Source organism: Triticum aestivum, chromosome 6B (assembly GCF_018294505.1).
Source record: "Triticum aestivum cultivar Chinese Spring chromosome 6B, IWGSC CS RefSeq v2.1, whole genome shotgun sequence".
Lineage (NCBI taxonomy): Eukaryota > Viridiplantae > Streptophyta > Magnoliopsida > Poales > Poaceae > Triticum > Triticum aestivum.
The window spans coordinates 695,259,274-695,273,414 of record NC_057810.1 but is presented as its reverse complement, the minus strand read 5'-3'; the positions used below and the strand labels follow the sequence as shown (position 1 = coordinate 695,273,414).

Below are 14,141 nucleotides of genomic sequence, written 5' to 3'. Positions count from 1 at the left end.
CATTTTTTTTCCTTTGGAAAAATCTGAAAGCCCATTCTTACCCCAATATCTTAATAGGAATTTACCCATCCTGTGCTCTCATGAACTTCTGTCCTTCATATGAAATTGTGTTGATTGGAGCATGTAGAGGCGACGACTGGGTGTGAATCTCTTAATATGGCTTGGATTGGTGGCTGGAAAGATGTGACCCACTCTCTTTGATGAGTTGTAGCACTAGCAGAGCACATGGTCAAGGTAATCCAATCCAATTGAGCATCTGTCCATCTGGGGTAGACATGGGAATGTTCATTGCCATCAATCATCAATTTATTATATGAATGGACAGGCCACAGATGAGTGTGCTCCAGGACCAGGACCTTGAATTTGACCATGTGCTCTGTCCCCTTACACATCATAAGTACTATGCATTATGTGTGTCTTGCTGTTTTATTATAGTACTGATGATGTTTGCGGCGCATTAGCATTTATAATTGTCACTATCAGTAGCAGTGCTCAAGGGGATTGGGTGATCACAAGTTGCATAGAGGCAGTTAGTTCACAGGAGAAACAGGGGGAGAAGAGCTGAAGGATTATAATTCCTCTGCTTGGATGATCACAACTTGCATAGAGGCAACAAGGCACGATGACTAAAAAAAGGAATCTTAACTAATGGCTACTAGTAAAAAGAAAGGTAACACTACTAGTATAAAACACAAGAAAGACACCACTTATAAATCCCTAAACATAGATGAACTGCAAAAAGAATATTCAGAGTTGAGTACACCAAGCTCCAATATAAACTGCTGACTATGATTGGTGATCCCCCTACTTCAACCTCCTGATGGCTACTACTTGACACAAAGTTTTCTCTAACTTAGCAAACCAACAAATCTGATCCTTCACTTCAACACTCTTGCTTGAGAGCACACACCAACTTTCCTAATTGACTGCCTAGCTGCCTCTGCCTCTGCTGCTGCTGCTCTGCTGGTTTAGCTCTCCTTCTCACCTAGTACCTCCTAATTTGCAAGCAACTGCAATGCAACAACCACTGACTCTGTGATTGATCCATGGATCTATTTCTCCTGCCCTCCTCACTCACCCTCCTCTATACAAACAAAAAATCTTCTTAGGGGGAACCAATTAAGTAATAGACAAAGAAAAAGAGGTGGAGTAAACCCAAAAGAAAAGCCCTATTCAACTAACGCCGGCCAGGATGCCCGGCGATTTCATGGATGGATGGATGCTGACTGAAACCGATGCATGGCGATGATGGTGGTGGGTGGATGCATGACGACGGACGACGATGACTGACTGACTAGCTGGAAGCAAGCATGCAATGCATACATACTAGCATGTATACATATATAATAGCTAAGGGGGACGAGACCGACCGACCGTCCGGCGAGCGATGCCGGCGGCGCGGGAGCAGGCTCAATCCCGGCGGCGGATGAACTGCAGCAGGTCGTCGCCCTTGGGTTCAACCTTCTGGCGCATCTCCACCACCTTCTTGTGGGAGTTGGAATGGATGGCTGGCACGAAGGTGGGGCTGGCCGCCGGGCGGTACTCCGGGAAGAGGCGGCCGGACTTGTAGCGCACGCCGCAGGCGTTGCAGAGCGTCTTGGGCCCCAGCGGCCCCGCGCGCCACTGCGGCGTCTTGTCGATCTGGCAATGCGTGCACCTCCGCACCTCGCCGGGCGCGAGCGCGGCGCCGCCGCTGCCTTCCTCGTAGTCGGCGTCGCCCTCGGCGTCCGAGGTGACCGGAGGGGTCGGCCTCTTGGCCTTCTTCTTCTTCTTGGGCTGCGAGTTGGACTCGGCAATGCACTCGGGCTCCTCCGAGTAGGAGGAGGTGGAGGAGAACATGGGCGTCGGCACCAGGATGGTGGCCTCGGGCGCGGGCACGGCGGCGCGGATGGCAGCGGGGAACGCGGAGGCGCGGGACCGCTTGCTGCGCGCGCGCGCCGGGATGACGAGCACCGGCGGCTCCGGGCGCGGCGACAGCGGCACGGACCACGGGCGGCCGCTCCCGGAGAAGGACTCCGAGGAGGAGGACGCCGATGAGGACGTCGACGACGCCGAGGAGCCCCCGCTGTTGTTGTTCATGTTCATGTTGGCATTGTTGGCGCCGCCGTCCTCGAGGACGGAGGTGGGGCTGGAGCTGCGGAAGAGCGCGTCCTCCATCTTGTCGGGCAGCACGACGCCGGCGTTGGCCGAGAGCGCGGAGGCCCTGATGATGGGCGCGGCGCAGGCGAAGGCCGGCTCGTGCGGGATGGAGGTGTCGTCGAACAGCCCTGACAGCCATTCGAGCTGCGCCATGTCCATGTCAAGCTCGTCGCACTGCAAACAAAAAGCATGTCAGAAACACGCACACTCCCAGGCCACTGCGACGCCATTACTTTTTTTTCTTCCCATTCGAATAGACTACTGTTCAATCAGTAAAGCAAACGTCGACACTGCGGTCCATTCGCGTCGGTACGTCCGGGCCGGGCTGGCCCACGGTGATGGGTTTAATTTGCTGTTGCGTAAAGGGGAGGGGAGAAAAAGGTGGGCTGGCGGGCTACTGGTAGGACTGGACTGGCGGTACTGCTCACTGGATGGAGTAGTTGCTCAGTTGTTGTTGGGCTAGCTAACTACCGAAAGCGATGGGCCCCCGGTACGTAACATGACCGGGCCCCCGCACCCCCATCCCCCCACCGGTAAATAGAAAAGAAAATCTATGGAGTATGGAGTAACTTTGGTCACGGCCTCCCCTCATGCCACCGACACCTCCACCTCCACGGCGTGCGCCCGCCCATGACCGAACCACCCCGGCCATTCACGCCGGTGCGGTGCGGTGCAGTGCGCCGGCCGTCGGTTCGCTTGATTGTCCGTTCCCCCCCGCTCCTCGCGCCCGGACAACACGGCAGCCGTGTGGAGTCAGAGTCACCTCCGCCCCCTTCCATGTGACCACTAATGGCGGTGTGCGGTGTGCGCCGTGCGGTGCGTGCTGTTCTTTTTTTTTTTGGCGGTGTGCGCCGCGTGATTGCCGCCCAGCTGATTCGAACTTTTGAATTTCGAACCCTCTGGAGGCAGGCAGGGGTAAGAGAAAAAAAAAATGATGAGATTGATTTTTTCGAAACTGCCGTGCGCGACCGACAGGGGCGGTTCGTCGGCTAGGTCAGGCAGGCAGGCAGGCACGTATCCGCTCCTCCTTAAAATCGGCCGTACGCGGGAGTCGGCAACCACCCAACCAACCGTGCCCGCGCTGGCACGCACGCCGCCGACGAACTGAACAAACGGAACGAGGAAAAAAACAATTACTCACCGTGCCAATGTGGGTGTCTCCGAGGGCGCCGAGGAAGGCCGCGGAGTGGTCCCCGGCGGGCAACGGCGGCGGGGGCACCAAGAGCGACGCCGCCTGCTGCTGCTGCTGCTCCAGCGAGGTCGGCGCCGGCGGGGGCGCGCCGCCGGCGAGGACGCGCGCGGCGAGGGGGCTGTCAGGCACCGGCGCGTCGAGGAGCAGCACGTCCGCCGCCGAGTCCTCCTTGGGGAAGTCGAGCAGGTCCTCGATGTGGTCGAACAGGCCGCCGCACGTCGCCTCCAGCAGGCTCTGCTCGTGCTCCCTCATCATCTCCTCCATGAACCGCCCGCTCGCCATCGCCTCCTCAATCTCAATCCCAATCTCCTCAACCTCTGACTTCCTTCCTGCGTTACTCTGCGACCAAAGCACAATCGGGAGAGGCAAGTATAAATACACGGCCGGGATTAATGCCAGGGGAGGAAGATCGTAAATTTGGATATGCACGCATTAATCGGCATCCAAAGGTAAAGCAGCAGCCGCGGGCAATACAATACATGGCACCAAATTAAGACAAAGGCGGATTACACACCTAATATCACGATATCAATTTTCGTCCCGCAAACGGACGCGACGCTAATCGGGCCTATCTATCTATATCTATCTGTAATACTACCAGAACGCGATCTCCTCCTCTGAGCTGTAAAACAAACAAACATATTTGTAAACAAACGGGTCCGGCCGAAGGATATATATCTTCTGTGAACGGAACGAGGCTCCTTTTTCAAAGTGACGGCAGCGAGCGTGGGGCCCGCGTGTGTATGCGGTGCATGATGGGCCGGGCCCGCCCCGCGCCCCATGTGAGACGCGCATGTGACGCGCGGGTTCTCCATTTTTCTTTTTCTTTATTCCGAAGCAAAGGCGCCCATACAGGTGGCGTACGTACATACAACGAAAAAAAGATGGCGAGAAAAAATCAAGGGGGCGGTTGTTTCATGTTTGGTCCGGGTTGGTAAAAGTCAAACGCGGCCAGCACAAGGAATTTGTCAATTATAGGAGTGACGGGGCCCGCTGACGTGGCGGCAGGCCATTGGGCGGGACGCGTCACTGGCGTGCCATGTGGGAGCAGAGGACGCGTCAATCGGAAGCCGCCCTGGCCCCCTCGGTAAAGCGGCTAATTATAATTAACGCCCCGCCATCCCGGTGGAAACACCGAGGAATTCGCTTCCATTTGCCCGATCCGATCGCGTTCACCGTACGGATCAAACAAAGGGAATCTCGCCGGGCGAAGCGCAAGGAATCTCCCGGCTCTGCGTTTTCACTGCCCCACGCGTTTTTTTTTTACTATTTTCGTTCGTTTTCACATCGAATTTGAATTTGCATATTTTTTTTACCCTTGGATGCCCTGGGTTTCCTTCCAGAGGGGGAATCCAGGCTGGAGGAGGGGCGAAAGTAGAAAAAAACAAAAAAGGCTGGGCCGGGGCACAATGGAGGGGGAATACCGTGGCAGGGCATCCCATCCGTTCGTTCGCCCATTCAATTTCTATCCATATCAGGGCACAGTAGCCCAGCCGCCGTGACGTCGTCGGCCGGAAGGAAATTTCCCCTTCTATCATTGAGACGAACAACTTGACCAAATGGGCTGGGAACTTTCAATTTTTGAAAAAAACAACAAATGAGCCCCAAAAATGGACTGGGGACCTTCTGGCTTGTACAAGGAAGAAGTCCAAACTTGTTGCAATTTTTGAAAAAATCCGGAAGTGGTGCGATTTTTCCGCTTGTCATTCGTCCTTTCTTCTTTCCCGGAAAGAAGATGAATGAGCTGGTGTGTGTCAGAAACACGGAATGATCGAATATGAATACGGCTGGCTGCGCGGCACATGGCCGCGCGCCAGGCAGGGTGGTGCCACAAATGGCAATTTCAAACGCAAAAACGGTCCCAAGGACGAAAGCATGAAGGCTTCTGAATTTGAATTTGAATTCTTCTGATAGCATCTTCTTCATTTTTTACCCTTTTCCCCATCATTTTGAGTGAGAAGAAACGACTGGTTTGCACACACAAACTGGAACGGGAAGGGGAATATATGCACCGCCGTCGGCGATTGATTGACTCACCTGTAAACTCCTCTGTTTCCTCCAACCGATCGATCTTCCTTCCTCCTTTCCGGTGGGCTTGCTTTGGTATGAAAACTGAAGAAAGAAAGAACTCCTCTCGACCTATCTGCTGCTGGTGCTGATCAAGAAGAAGCTGGCTGCTAGCTATATGTGTAAACAAGGGACTAAGTCTAGCTAGCTATCCTAGTTCTCCTCCTGCATGAGCATGGCTGTGGTAGCTTTGGGTGTAGTCCGAGGGAGAGGTAGGAGAAAGCTGCTGCTGCCTTATTTGCGCCAGCTGAAATTATATGGAGAGGCACCGTACCGCACCGCACCGTACTGCTAAGAGAGAGGAGGGCGGGGTGGAAATACGGGGAGCTATATAGGTGGAGGTAAATGGAAAGGGGGGGAGTGAGGGGGAGGTGCGTGCTCTGCACTGGCCTGGTCGGTGGGATTCAATTCAATTCGAACCCCCCTCCCTCTCTCCTTCTCTCTCTCTGTGTGAGTTGAACCGAGGAAGAAGAAGAGGATGAAAGCTAGCACATGAAGAGAGAGAGAGAGAGGAGTATATTATACTACTCCTAGTAGAGAGCAGGCAGGCTGGAGCGGGGTGCGGAGGGGATTAAGTTATTGGTGGAGAACGTGACGGGTGGAAGGTAAACTAAACCCAGCAGCAGCTCCTTTGACGCCAGATCGTCTGAGCGGCAGAAAAAGAAGGTGTTTTGGGGTCTCCGTCTGTGGGGGGTTTGCGGTTGCAGTTGTAGGGTTTTGAAACGTTGGAGGGCAGGCAGGAAGAGAGTGGAGATCCACTACGTCGCCCGATTCACTTGCACACGACACGGCTGACTTATCGGCACACCCCACGCGCGCACACACGGCCGGGGATGGAGGAAGACGAAAGGGACGTCGTCGTAGTAGTGCCATGGTGGTAGGGTATATGCGTGCGCCGAGCTGGACGAACACGACGACGGACGGGCCAGGCTCGTGCGAACAGCTAGCCCGGCCCGCCGGAGACCCAGCCTGCAGTGCAGCTGGTGTTTTTACTGCGTGCGGGATACAGGACGACCGGGTAGCCCGTCCGTCCGTTGTAATATTCCGTCGTCCAACGGATTTGTACCGGTACTGCTACTACTAATCGTACGGCTTACGGGTGCGGTTAGGGGAGCGGTAATTAGCAGCGACGACGACGACCGGTAGCAGTAGCAGCGACGATGACCGGTAGCAGTAGCAGCGGCAGTAAGTGGTGGAGGGGGTCACACGGTAGGTGAACCCTCTGCCCTCGCTGCTAGCTGTCCTCGCCCTCCCTTTCCTGTCGTGACGTTGAAGTTTCCTCCCCTGCCACTTTCTCTTTTTTTTTTCCTTCGCCACCAACAAAAACAAAAAAACCCGCGGAGAATGCTACCGGTACCGGTGAAACGCCACCTCAGATTTCCTGAGATTTTTCATCCCGTCCATGGACCTACCCTACCCTACCCTGTATGTCCGTGCCTCTGCACTGTGCGTACACATGGCGTTGCACCTCTTGATTGCGTGGCACGGGGCGAGGCCCAGAGGGACGGCCGCAGCACCACCGTGGAACCGGAGCGGTGGACCTCGCTGTCAGTCACGGACGCACGGACTTTTCGCCCTCATGTTCCACGCACGCCGCGGTCTGGCCGACGACGGCCACGGCTTCCTCCCTTGGACTGCGCGCTCGCCGCGGGTAGAAGGAAGGAAGAATCGCCGGCCGCAGGCAGTGGCAGCTAGCACACGGCGGCCGCCGCTAGCATCCAGACGCGTCGCGGTTAGTGGAACCATCGCCTCTGCCTGCCTAAAAATCGGCAGCCGCGCGCTCTCACATTGACCGCGGCAACCGACTGGCACGCGCTCCCGGGCACCGGTCGCTGACCCGTATCCTGTACGCATCCCGCCCGTACGTACATACGCACGAGCCGGATGCGTGAGAGGGCAGAGGCGGCTACGTGCCCCGCATCCCTTCCTTCCTTGCGTCGGTCTCGGTTCGGTCGCCGCTGGGCCGGCCGTGCAGGCTCGCCTGCGCCTGCGCCTGCGGAATTGGCTCCGGGGATTGGGACGTGAGAGGGACGCGGGCCAGTTTTTTGCGCCAGTTTTTCTCGCTGCCCGGACGACGACGCGTTGACCCGCGAACGCCGGCTGGACGGGTGGATTCGAAACTTTCGTCCAATTCGCTTCACGAATTTCCCTGCCTACTTGGCCAAACTCGATCGATCGCATCGCCTGCATGGCGTGTTGCCTAACCCATCCATGGCCACCTGGTTGGTTAGCTGTACGGTTCGTCTCAACTCATCCATCCGTCGATCGAACTTTACCGAACTTGGTTAACTAAGACACCTCCAGTGTTACCACTAGCATGGATTGATAATGGATGAGTAGAAAAATGCTACTACTAGCACGCATGTGGTAACACATAGCACTGGCCAATGGTTGGTTAATGGCCTCCCCTAATCTAATATTATCCTGACGAATCGATCGGATCAAGCGAGTCGCTCGCCGGGTCGATGGACCGTGCTACTACTAGCTGGAGCAGCAGTATTATTCATTCATGCGCGCGGGTGGGCGCTAAACAAAGCCCCGTCCTGCACACGCGATTAAATCGCGTCGCACCAGAGAGAAGGATCAAGCGTGAGATTAATCTCCGGAAAAGGGGAAAGCGGGGCGAGGGAGGAGTAAAGTGACCGCACAACCGATGGTTGTTCGGGCCTCGCTGCACCCGCAAATCATATGACCGGGCCCACGCCGCCAGTCCCACCACCGCTCGTGTGTGCCATGCATGTGTGTAAGAAAAAAAATGGTGCTGGCCACCGACGGCCGGATGGTGTTTGTGCGCAGCGCAGCAAAGCGGGGTGAGGATGTGACGGGTCGATCAGCTGGTTAACATCAGGCGGCGCGCGCGCGCGAACCAACCCGTCGACCCAACCGCCGGTTCCTTCTCGTCCATCATCCTTCCGTCGCCCGTCACTTGGGTCGATCGATCGATAGCAACAGTCCGTCTCTCGTGTCATTTCATGGGTTTCTAGAACGATGGATCTCCTCCATGTCCGTTGCCCTTCTCCCTCCCTCCCTTTGCATACAAACTAGCAGCACGACGTACAAAAGTTGTCGTGGAACGGAGGAGGCTAAAATCGACCGGTGTGGTACAACATGGCTGGCGCCGGTACGACGTACGCACTGCACATGTTGTCTAGGTCGCCATGCATCAACAGGGCTGGGCGGACCGACAGGGATTGATTACGTTTGGTTTAGTTGCGCACCAGCTTACAGGACGGGACGGGACCATGGGACGGATCGTGCATGCCAATGGCATTGCCAGGGGGCCGGCCGGGAGCTCGCTCCATCGTGGTTAACTACCCGTTTGGTGCGTAGCACTAGGGGCAGCCAACAAACAAAGTGCCCTCCTACTCTAGACCCGTACGGTTTCCACGTGGCCAAGTGGATCATGCCGTCGCCATTGCCACCCATCGGCCTATCGATCGATCCACCAGCATGCACATGCGCGCGTCCTGTCCTCGCCCTCTCGGCAGCCCCTGCTCTGCTCCTCTGCGCAGGGGAGCTCGTACAAATCACTGGCGCTACAGTGCCGGGACACGTACTTAATTAGCCATGTAATAATTATTGGCATGGTAAATCTGGATTGCCTCCATCGACCAGGGATGCCGTAGTGGGAGGGAGAAGCGACAAGGAGCACCGGGATCTCTGACAGCCCCGGGCTATACAACTCCTCCGGCCCTGCGCCGATCCCGAGGCGGGGCTGTGGCGAATTATGATTGCTGAACATGCCCCTTGTGCTGCGCAGTTTAACTAACTACCACTCCTCCTAACTAATAAAGTTGTCACAGTGAGTGAGCGGGCAGGCCAATCATTCATTCAATGTACTGTGCTCGCCCATGGAAGATTCTGCCCGTAAGCGAGAGCATTTTAGGCGGAGAAAGAAACGTAATAAGTCGGTGAGGCGTACTGGTGCCTCCCTTTCCCGGTACTTGGAACTTTTTGACTAAACACACGGTTAATCGGCGATCATTTACGAGTGGATTAGGAAGAAAATCAAAAGGACATATGATCGACGGATGCACAATGGGATTTTTTGTAAAAATGTCTACCACTCTCTTCGATTCATATCAATTGCCGCTGATTTAGTACATTTAATGAGGATCAGAGAGAGTATCTTCGATTCGATTTGTAAAAAAAATTACAGAAAGGATTGGATTTGTAAGTTACAAATTAAGAATTCATTTCATTTTTTTTTGATAATTATGCATGTTATTGACAGAATTAATGAGGAGCTACCTATTAAGTACTAGTATGAAATTAAGGGGAACCCACCGGGCACTGGCAGGACAAGGCCATGTGTCCGGGCCATATAATAGGGGTGGTGCACTGGTGCTCCACACCAAGCAAGCAAGCTAGCAACGCGGTCGATCGATCGATCGATCCAACCACCGGCCGGGTAAGAGGAGTAACATGGGATTAGCTGGTAATTAACGTGCACTCTCATGGCCTCATCCTCATCTATCCATGCGCCCGTGGCCGGCGAGATCGATCGGGGTGAGGCGAGCGGGAACAAACACGCTCCGGGCATCATGTTACGCATCTTGGTGCTACCTCACGCGATCGACGGATCGATGGATCGGGCCATTTTATTATTTTACGACTGCATCAGTCGCTAGCGAGCTAGCTTTGCATATTATACGCGCCCAAAGCGCATCTCAGATCGAGCGCGCATCTCTAAAGTTATTCTACCACGCACCGGCACAGCGAGGCCAGCGTTGCACCCGTTGATTAGATGATGGGGAAAATGTTACATCAGGTTTCACTGTCACTGTGATAGTAAGAAAGAGTAGAGACACGGGAAAGAATTTCGATCGTTTTTTTCATGCCGCGCGAGGACAAAAGGTAAATAGTGATGACGTGTGTGTGTGTGTGTTGTAACCACCATGACAAGAGACATCCTAACAGATTGCCTACATTTTTTTCCTTTTGATTTCATTGTGAAGCAATTGTCGTTTCTGATTTTTACTGTTGGAGCGGGCGGCCAGAAGAAATTTTTTTTTGTCGGGGAGAGATGAAGTGGATGTTTCGTAGAAACTAAGCATGCGCGCACTTCGCACATGGGTGAAGGTTAAAGACAAACCGGCCCAAAATGCATGCATCATGGCTTCATACTCACACCACCCAATCGCGCGCGCTTTAGTTCGAATGGAGCAGACACCGAGGAGATAAAAAACATAGCACATGCATCAACCGGCCTCTCACTTGAGCTGGAGTAGTAGTAACTCTAATCACCCTGACACTGATGGATGGATGTATATACTTCCTGATTCCTATACGTACAAAGGTACAAGTGGGTAAAATATTTAGTCAAATCAGAATTGTATATATATATACTGTTAATTAATTATGTGATCTTTATTATTGATAATAAATAATATCATGTCCCACCTCCGGCCGGACGACGGATGAGCATGAGCGTGCATGTGGTGCAAGCTCAGCATGGCGCCGTGGTTGGTTGGCTGCCCGGTCGCTGGCTACCTGGTTGCATGAGGCAGGGTGCGTGCGTGGATGCTCATCCGTCTCGCCACCTCGATCGGCTCCATGTTGCCGTGGTCAGCGAGTGCATACTCCCTGCACAACATTGATACAGTCCGAGGGCGGTTCAAAGGCGATCATGCATGGCATGTGCTCATCACTGTGCACAGCTTCCCTCTATTATACGCCAACCCATACGCCACTTGTAGTTACCTATGGCTGCATTGACCGGAGCCTGATTGCCTCGAGCATATACTTAATTGCCTTGGACTAACAACCCGAGAAAATACTCCTAGTAGTACTCCTTACCAAGTCGCCTTGCGAAGGGGTTTAAATGACTGTAATTATCATGGTGTCAGCGTGTGTTTACGTATTACGAGGAGGATTCGAGAGGTTGACCCTGGTAGTAAATGAGTGACGGGATCCGATGTTTATTACTCCGTCAAACACACACACACACACACACAAGGTTGAAGCGGTAACTAAATTCGCGCGTCGCACGAACCTTCCTCTTGCTGCCATTGCCATGTGATGCAGGCACGTCAAGTGGATCGTGCTCGCTTTGCTTTCTTTACCAGTTCCTTTCCCTTTCATTTCATTCTAGTGTGATTTCTTTCGATTTTATCCAACTTTGAACAGGGTCTACATTAATTCTTATAATTTCTTTCTTTCGAGTTTGATGTGCCCGGTCTCTTTTGGGCTAAGCCAGGTCGATCGTGTGTGTATTCTAATGGTCTTATTTTGACCGTATATACTAGCGTGTACAGCTGGGATCTAGCAGAGGTTTATTTGGGCTTTCCTTTTTCTTTTCTGGAAAGGATGCATAGCTTGAGAAGGAAGTGATCCAGCACCAACTTGAGCCGAGGTTTCGGACTCTGCCGCGGGAGGGACCACAAAGGGTTTCCATACTCGGCGTGGGACAAGGTGTGTAACTGGCATGGAGCTCAGGACTTCATTGGATGGGAATTTTGGCAGATGTCAGCCACTATCGCGTGCCTTGCAGCCTAGAAGGTTCTATTTGTGGGATCCACGGCAGCAACAACGCGGATACCAGTTTGGGAACACTCGGTGTTTAAGGAAATGCATGGCTTGTCCTATAAACTGATAACGGACTGACTCGTACGTCACCCATGGCCAGATTGTGATCTTTGTCATCTTGCAAGCGAGGACCAGAAATAGTGGTAGTGTTTTTTACAAATATGTGTTTGAATGAACACAAGAGCTTTGCGAGAATTTTGACGAGTTTAGCTTGGTGTTCACGACGAGGGAAGCAAATGAACTAGCACGTCTCTGCGCAAAACAGTGTAACTCCTCTAGGAGGCGATGTTTGCGAACTAATTACACCCCATCCTTCCTTGCGGTCCGTGTAATGAAGGAGTGTAATCCCGCTATATGATCAATAAAGCTCTTGATTCTCAAATAAAAGAAGATGTGTGTCTAATAAAATAAGAACATAAGCCACCGTTCAAAGTTTGATAAAATCTACACTACGTGTATTGTCGTCAATTAGCAACGTCATTGTAGAAATGTTCTTTGTTTTTGGTTATGTTTTCCTCTTTGAGAAACTCTGAACGGGCGGAATGCCTATATTCTTAGAGTCGCGTTATGCCTTGGTCATTGTTGCAAATTTTAGAAAGAAAACGGCAAATTGAGTCCAAGCAGGAGCCAAGAATTCGAGTAATGTTCTCCAATGAGAGCATCCTTGTATTTTTTGTCACATGGATATTCGCATGAAAAACTCAGTTGCAATCCGATACCAATATTTGTTGGACAGGAGACTTACTCGCGTTCTTTGGCATGCTGAGAAAAGGAGAGTACATGAAAATTCAAGAGAACTAAATCAAGTTCATCGTAAATCAGTCCCAAGAGAGAGAAAAAATTCTACTCATTCCATCCCAAAATGTAACTCCTAATTGGTTTATTCCCAAGTAAACAAAATATTGGCCAAGTTTAGTAAAGAAAATGCAAACACTTAGAAAACAAAGTCAATATAAATAAATAATCATGAAACAAATATATCTATAAACCCAACCAAACTTGTTTTTGGCGGAAATAAACCCAATCAAACTTAAGAAGTATTGACTTGGAGAAAACAAGTAGGACCTATGTTTTGACATGGAGTATGTTCCGTCATGCTAACCTTAGATGCCAAAAGCTTTGGGTGGGAGTTAAAAGCAATTGGACAAACTCACAACCGAGATCGAAGTTCTCATGGCTTAAATCTAAGTGCAGCATGTTTTGTCTTCCCTATTTATGTTCTCTTAAGAAATGAGTTGGTTGCTCCAAGCTTGTCGACTTTTTCTGACCCTCTCGTGTCAGATGAGGAGGAGGATGCCAAACATGATGGCAAGCTTATCTCCCATCTGGTTAATGATACGGTGGAAGTAGACTTGGATGATACTGTATGCGATACCATGCTATGTGAGCTTATCGCGTCGGTAGGAAAAAACAAGTCTACTTCAACGAACAAAAGAGGGCCATTGTTTCTAAATTTAATAATAGTTCATCATGAGAGATATGTTTTGGAATATTAGAGATCTTGGAGACTTGGCTAAGCAAAAGCACATTGTCGATTGTGTAAGGGACAATGCGTTGGCCTTGGTAGCCATAATTGAGCTGGATAAACATGACTTCTAGAAACGTGATTTATGTCACTTTTCATGTGGCTATGATTATGTATTGCATGTATTACCCCCGCCCGGGAGTAAGAGGTTGGGTGGAATTTTCTTGGCATCCACTTGACATCCTTGGAAATTTTTTCCACGTCGAACGGTGAATATCAAATTAACTTTCACCCTCAAACAAGTCCAACAACTTTTATGCAGCCTGGTGGTCGTGTATATATGGCGCCGCTCAAGACAAGTTTAAGCGTGCCTTTCTTTAGAAACTTGTTAATACCTGTTGGGATAATCCTCATCCCATATTAATTGTGTGTGTGTTGTGGGGGGGGGGGTGTCAACATGCTTTGGTATCAACAGGAAAAAACAATGACCGATTTGACACTTGTTGATCACCTTTTATCTTCAATGTTGTAATTGTCAGCTTAGATATCGTTGACAGTTCACTTAGGCCAATAACCGGTCAGTTTTTGCTTTAGAAAAAACTTGTCTGGGTACTACCAGCCACCGATTGGGAACATACATTTTGACTTTCTTTGGTATGTGCACTTGAGAGAATTGAGGCCTTTATTGATCAACTGATTTTGGCTAAACCACTCCAAGTTGTAACCGTCCACACTTCAAGTTAGAACTGG

General features: G+C 51.6%; 1 protein-coding gene across 2 annotated transcripts; it reads right to left on the bottom strand.

The window, feature by feature from the left end:
* Nucleotides 1–549: 549 nt before the first annotated feature.
* On the bottom strand, nucleotides 550–6,064 carry LOC123139419 (GATA transcription factor 8). Of its 2 annotated transcripts, none has more exons than XM_044559228.1 (3): nucleotides 3,846–5,338; nucleotides 3,281–3,670; nucleotides 550–2,313 (listed from the first exon to the last, which is right to left on the bottom strand). In XM_044559228.1, exons 2-3 carry the CDS (start codon nucleotides 3,611–3,613, stop codon nucleotides 1,411–1,413), a joined length of 1,236 nt encoding a protein of 411 aa, XP_044415163.1. In that variant the 5' UTR covers nucleotides 3,614–3,670; nucleotides 3,846–5,338; the 3' UTR covers nucleotides 550–1,410. The 2 variants fall into 2 exon arrangements, with proteins under 2 accessions (XP_044415163.1, XP_044415162.1); XM_044559227.1 differs by lacking the exon at nucleotides 3,846–5,338 and adding an exon at nucleotides 5,369–6,064 and having other exon boundaries at nucleotides 686–2,313.
* Nucleotides 6,065–14,141: the final 8,077 nt, after the last annotated feature.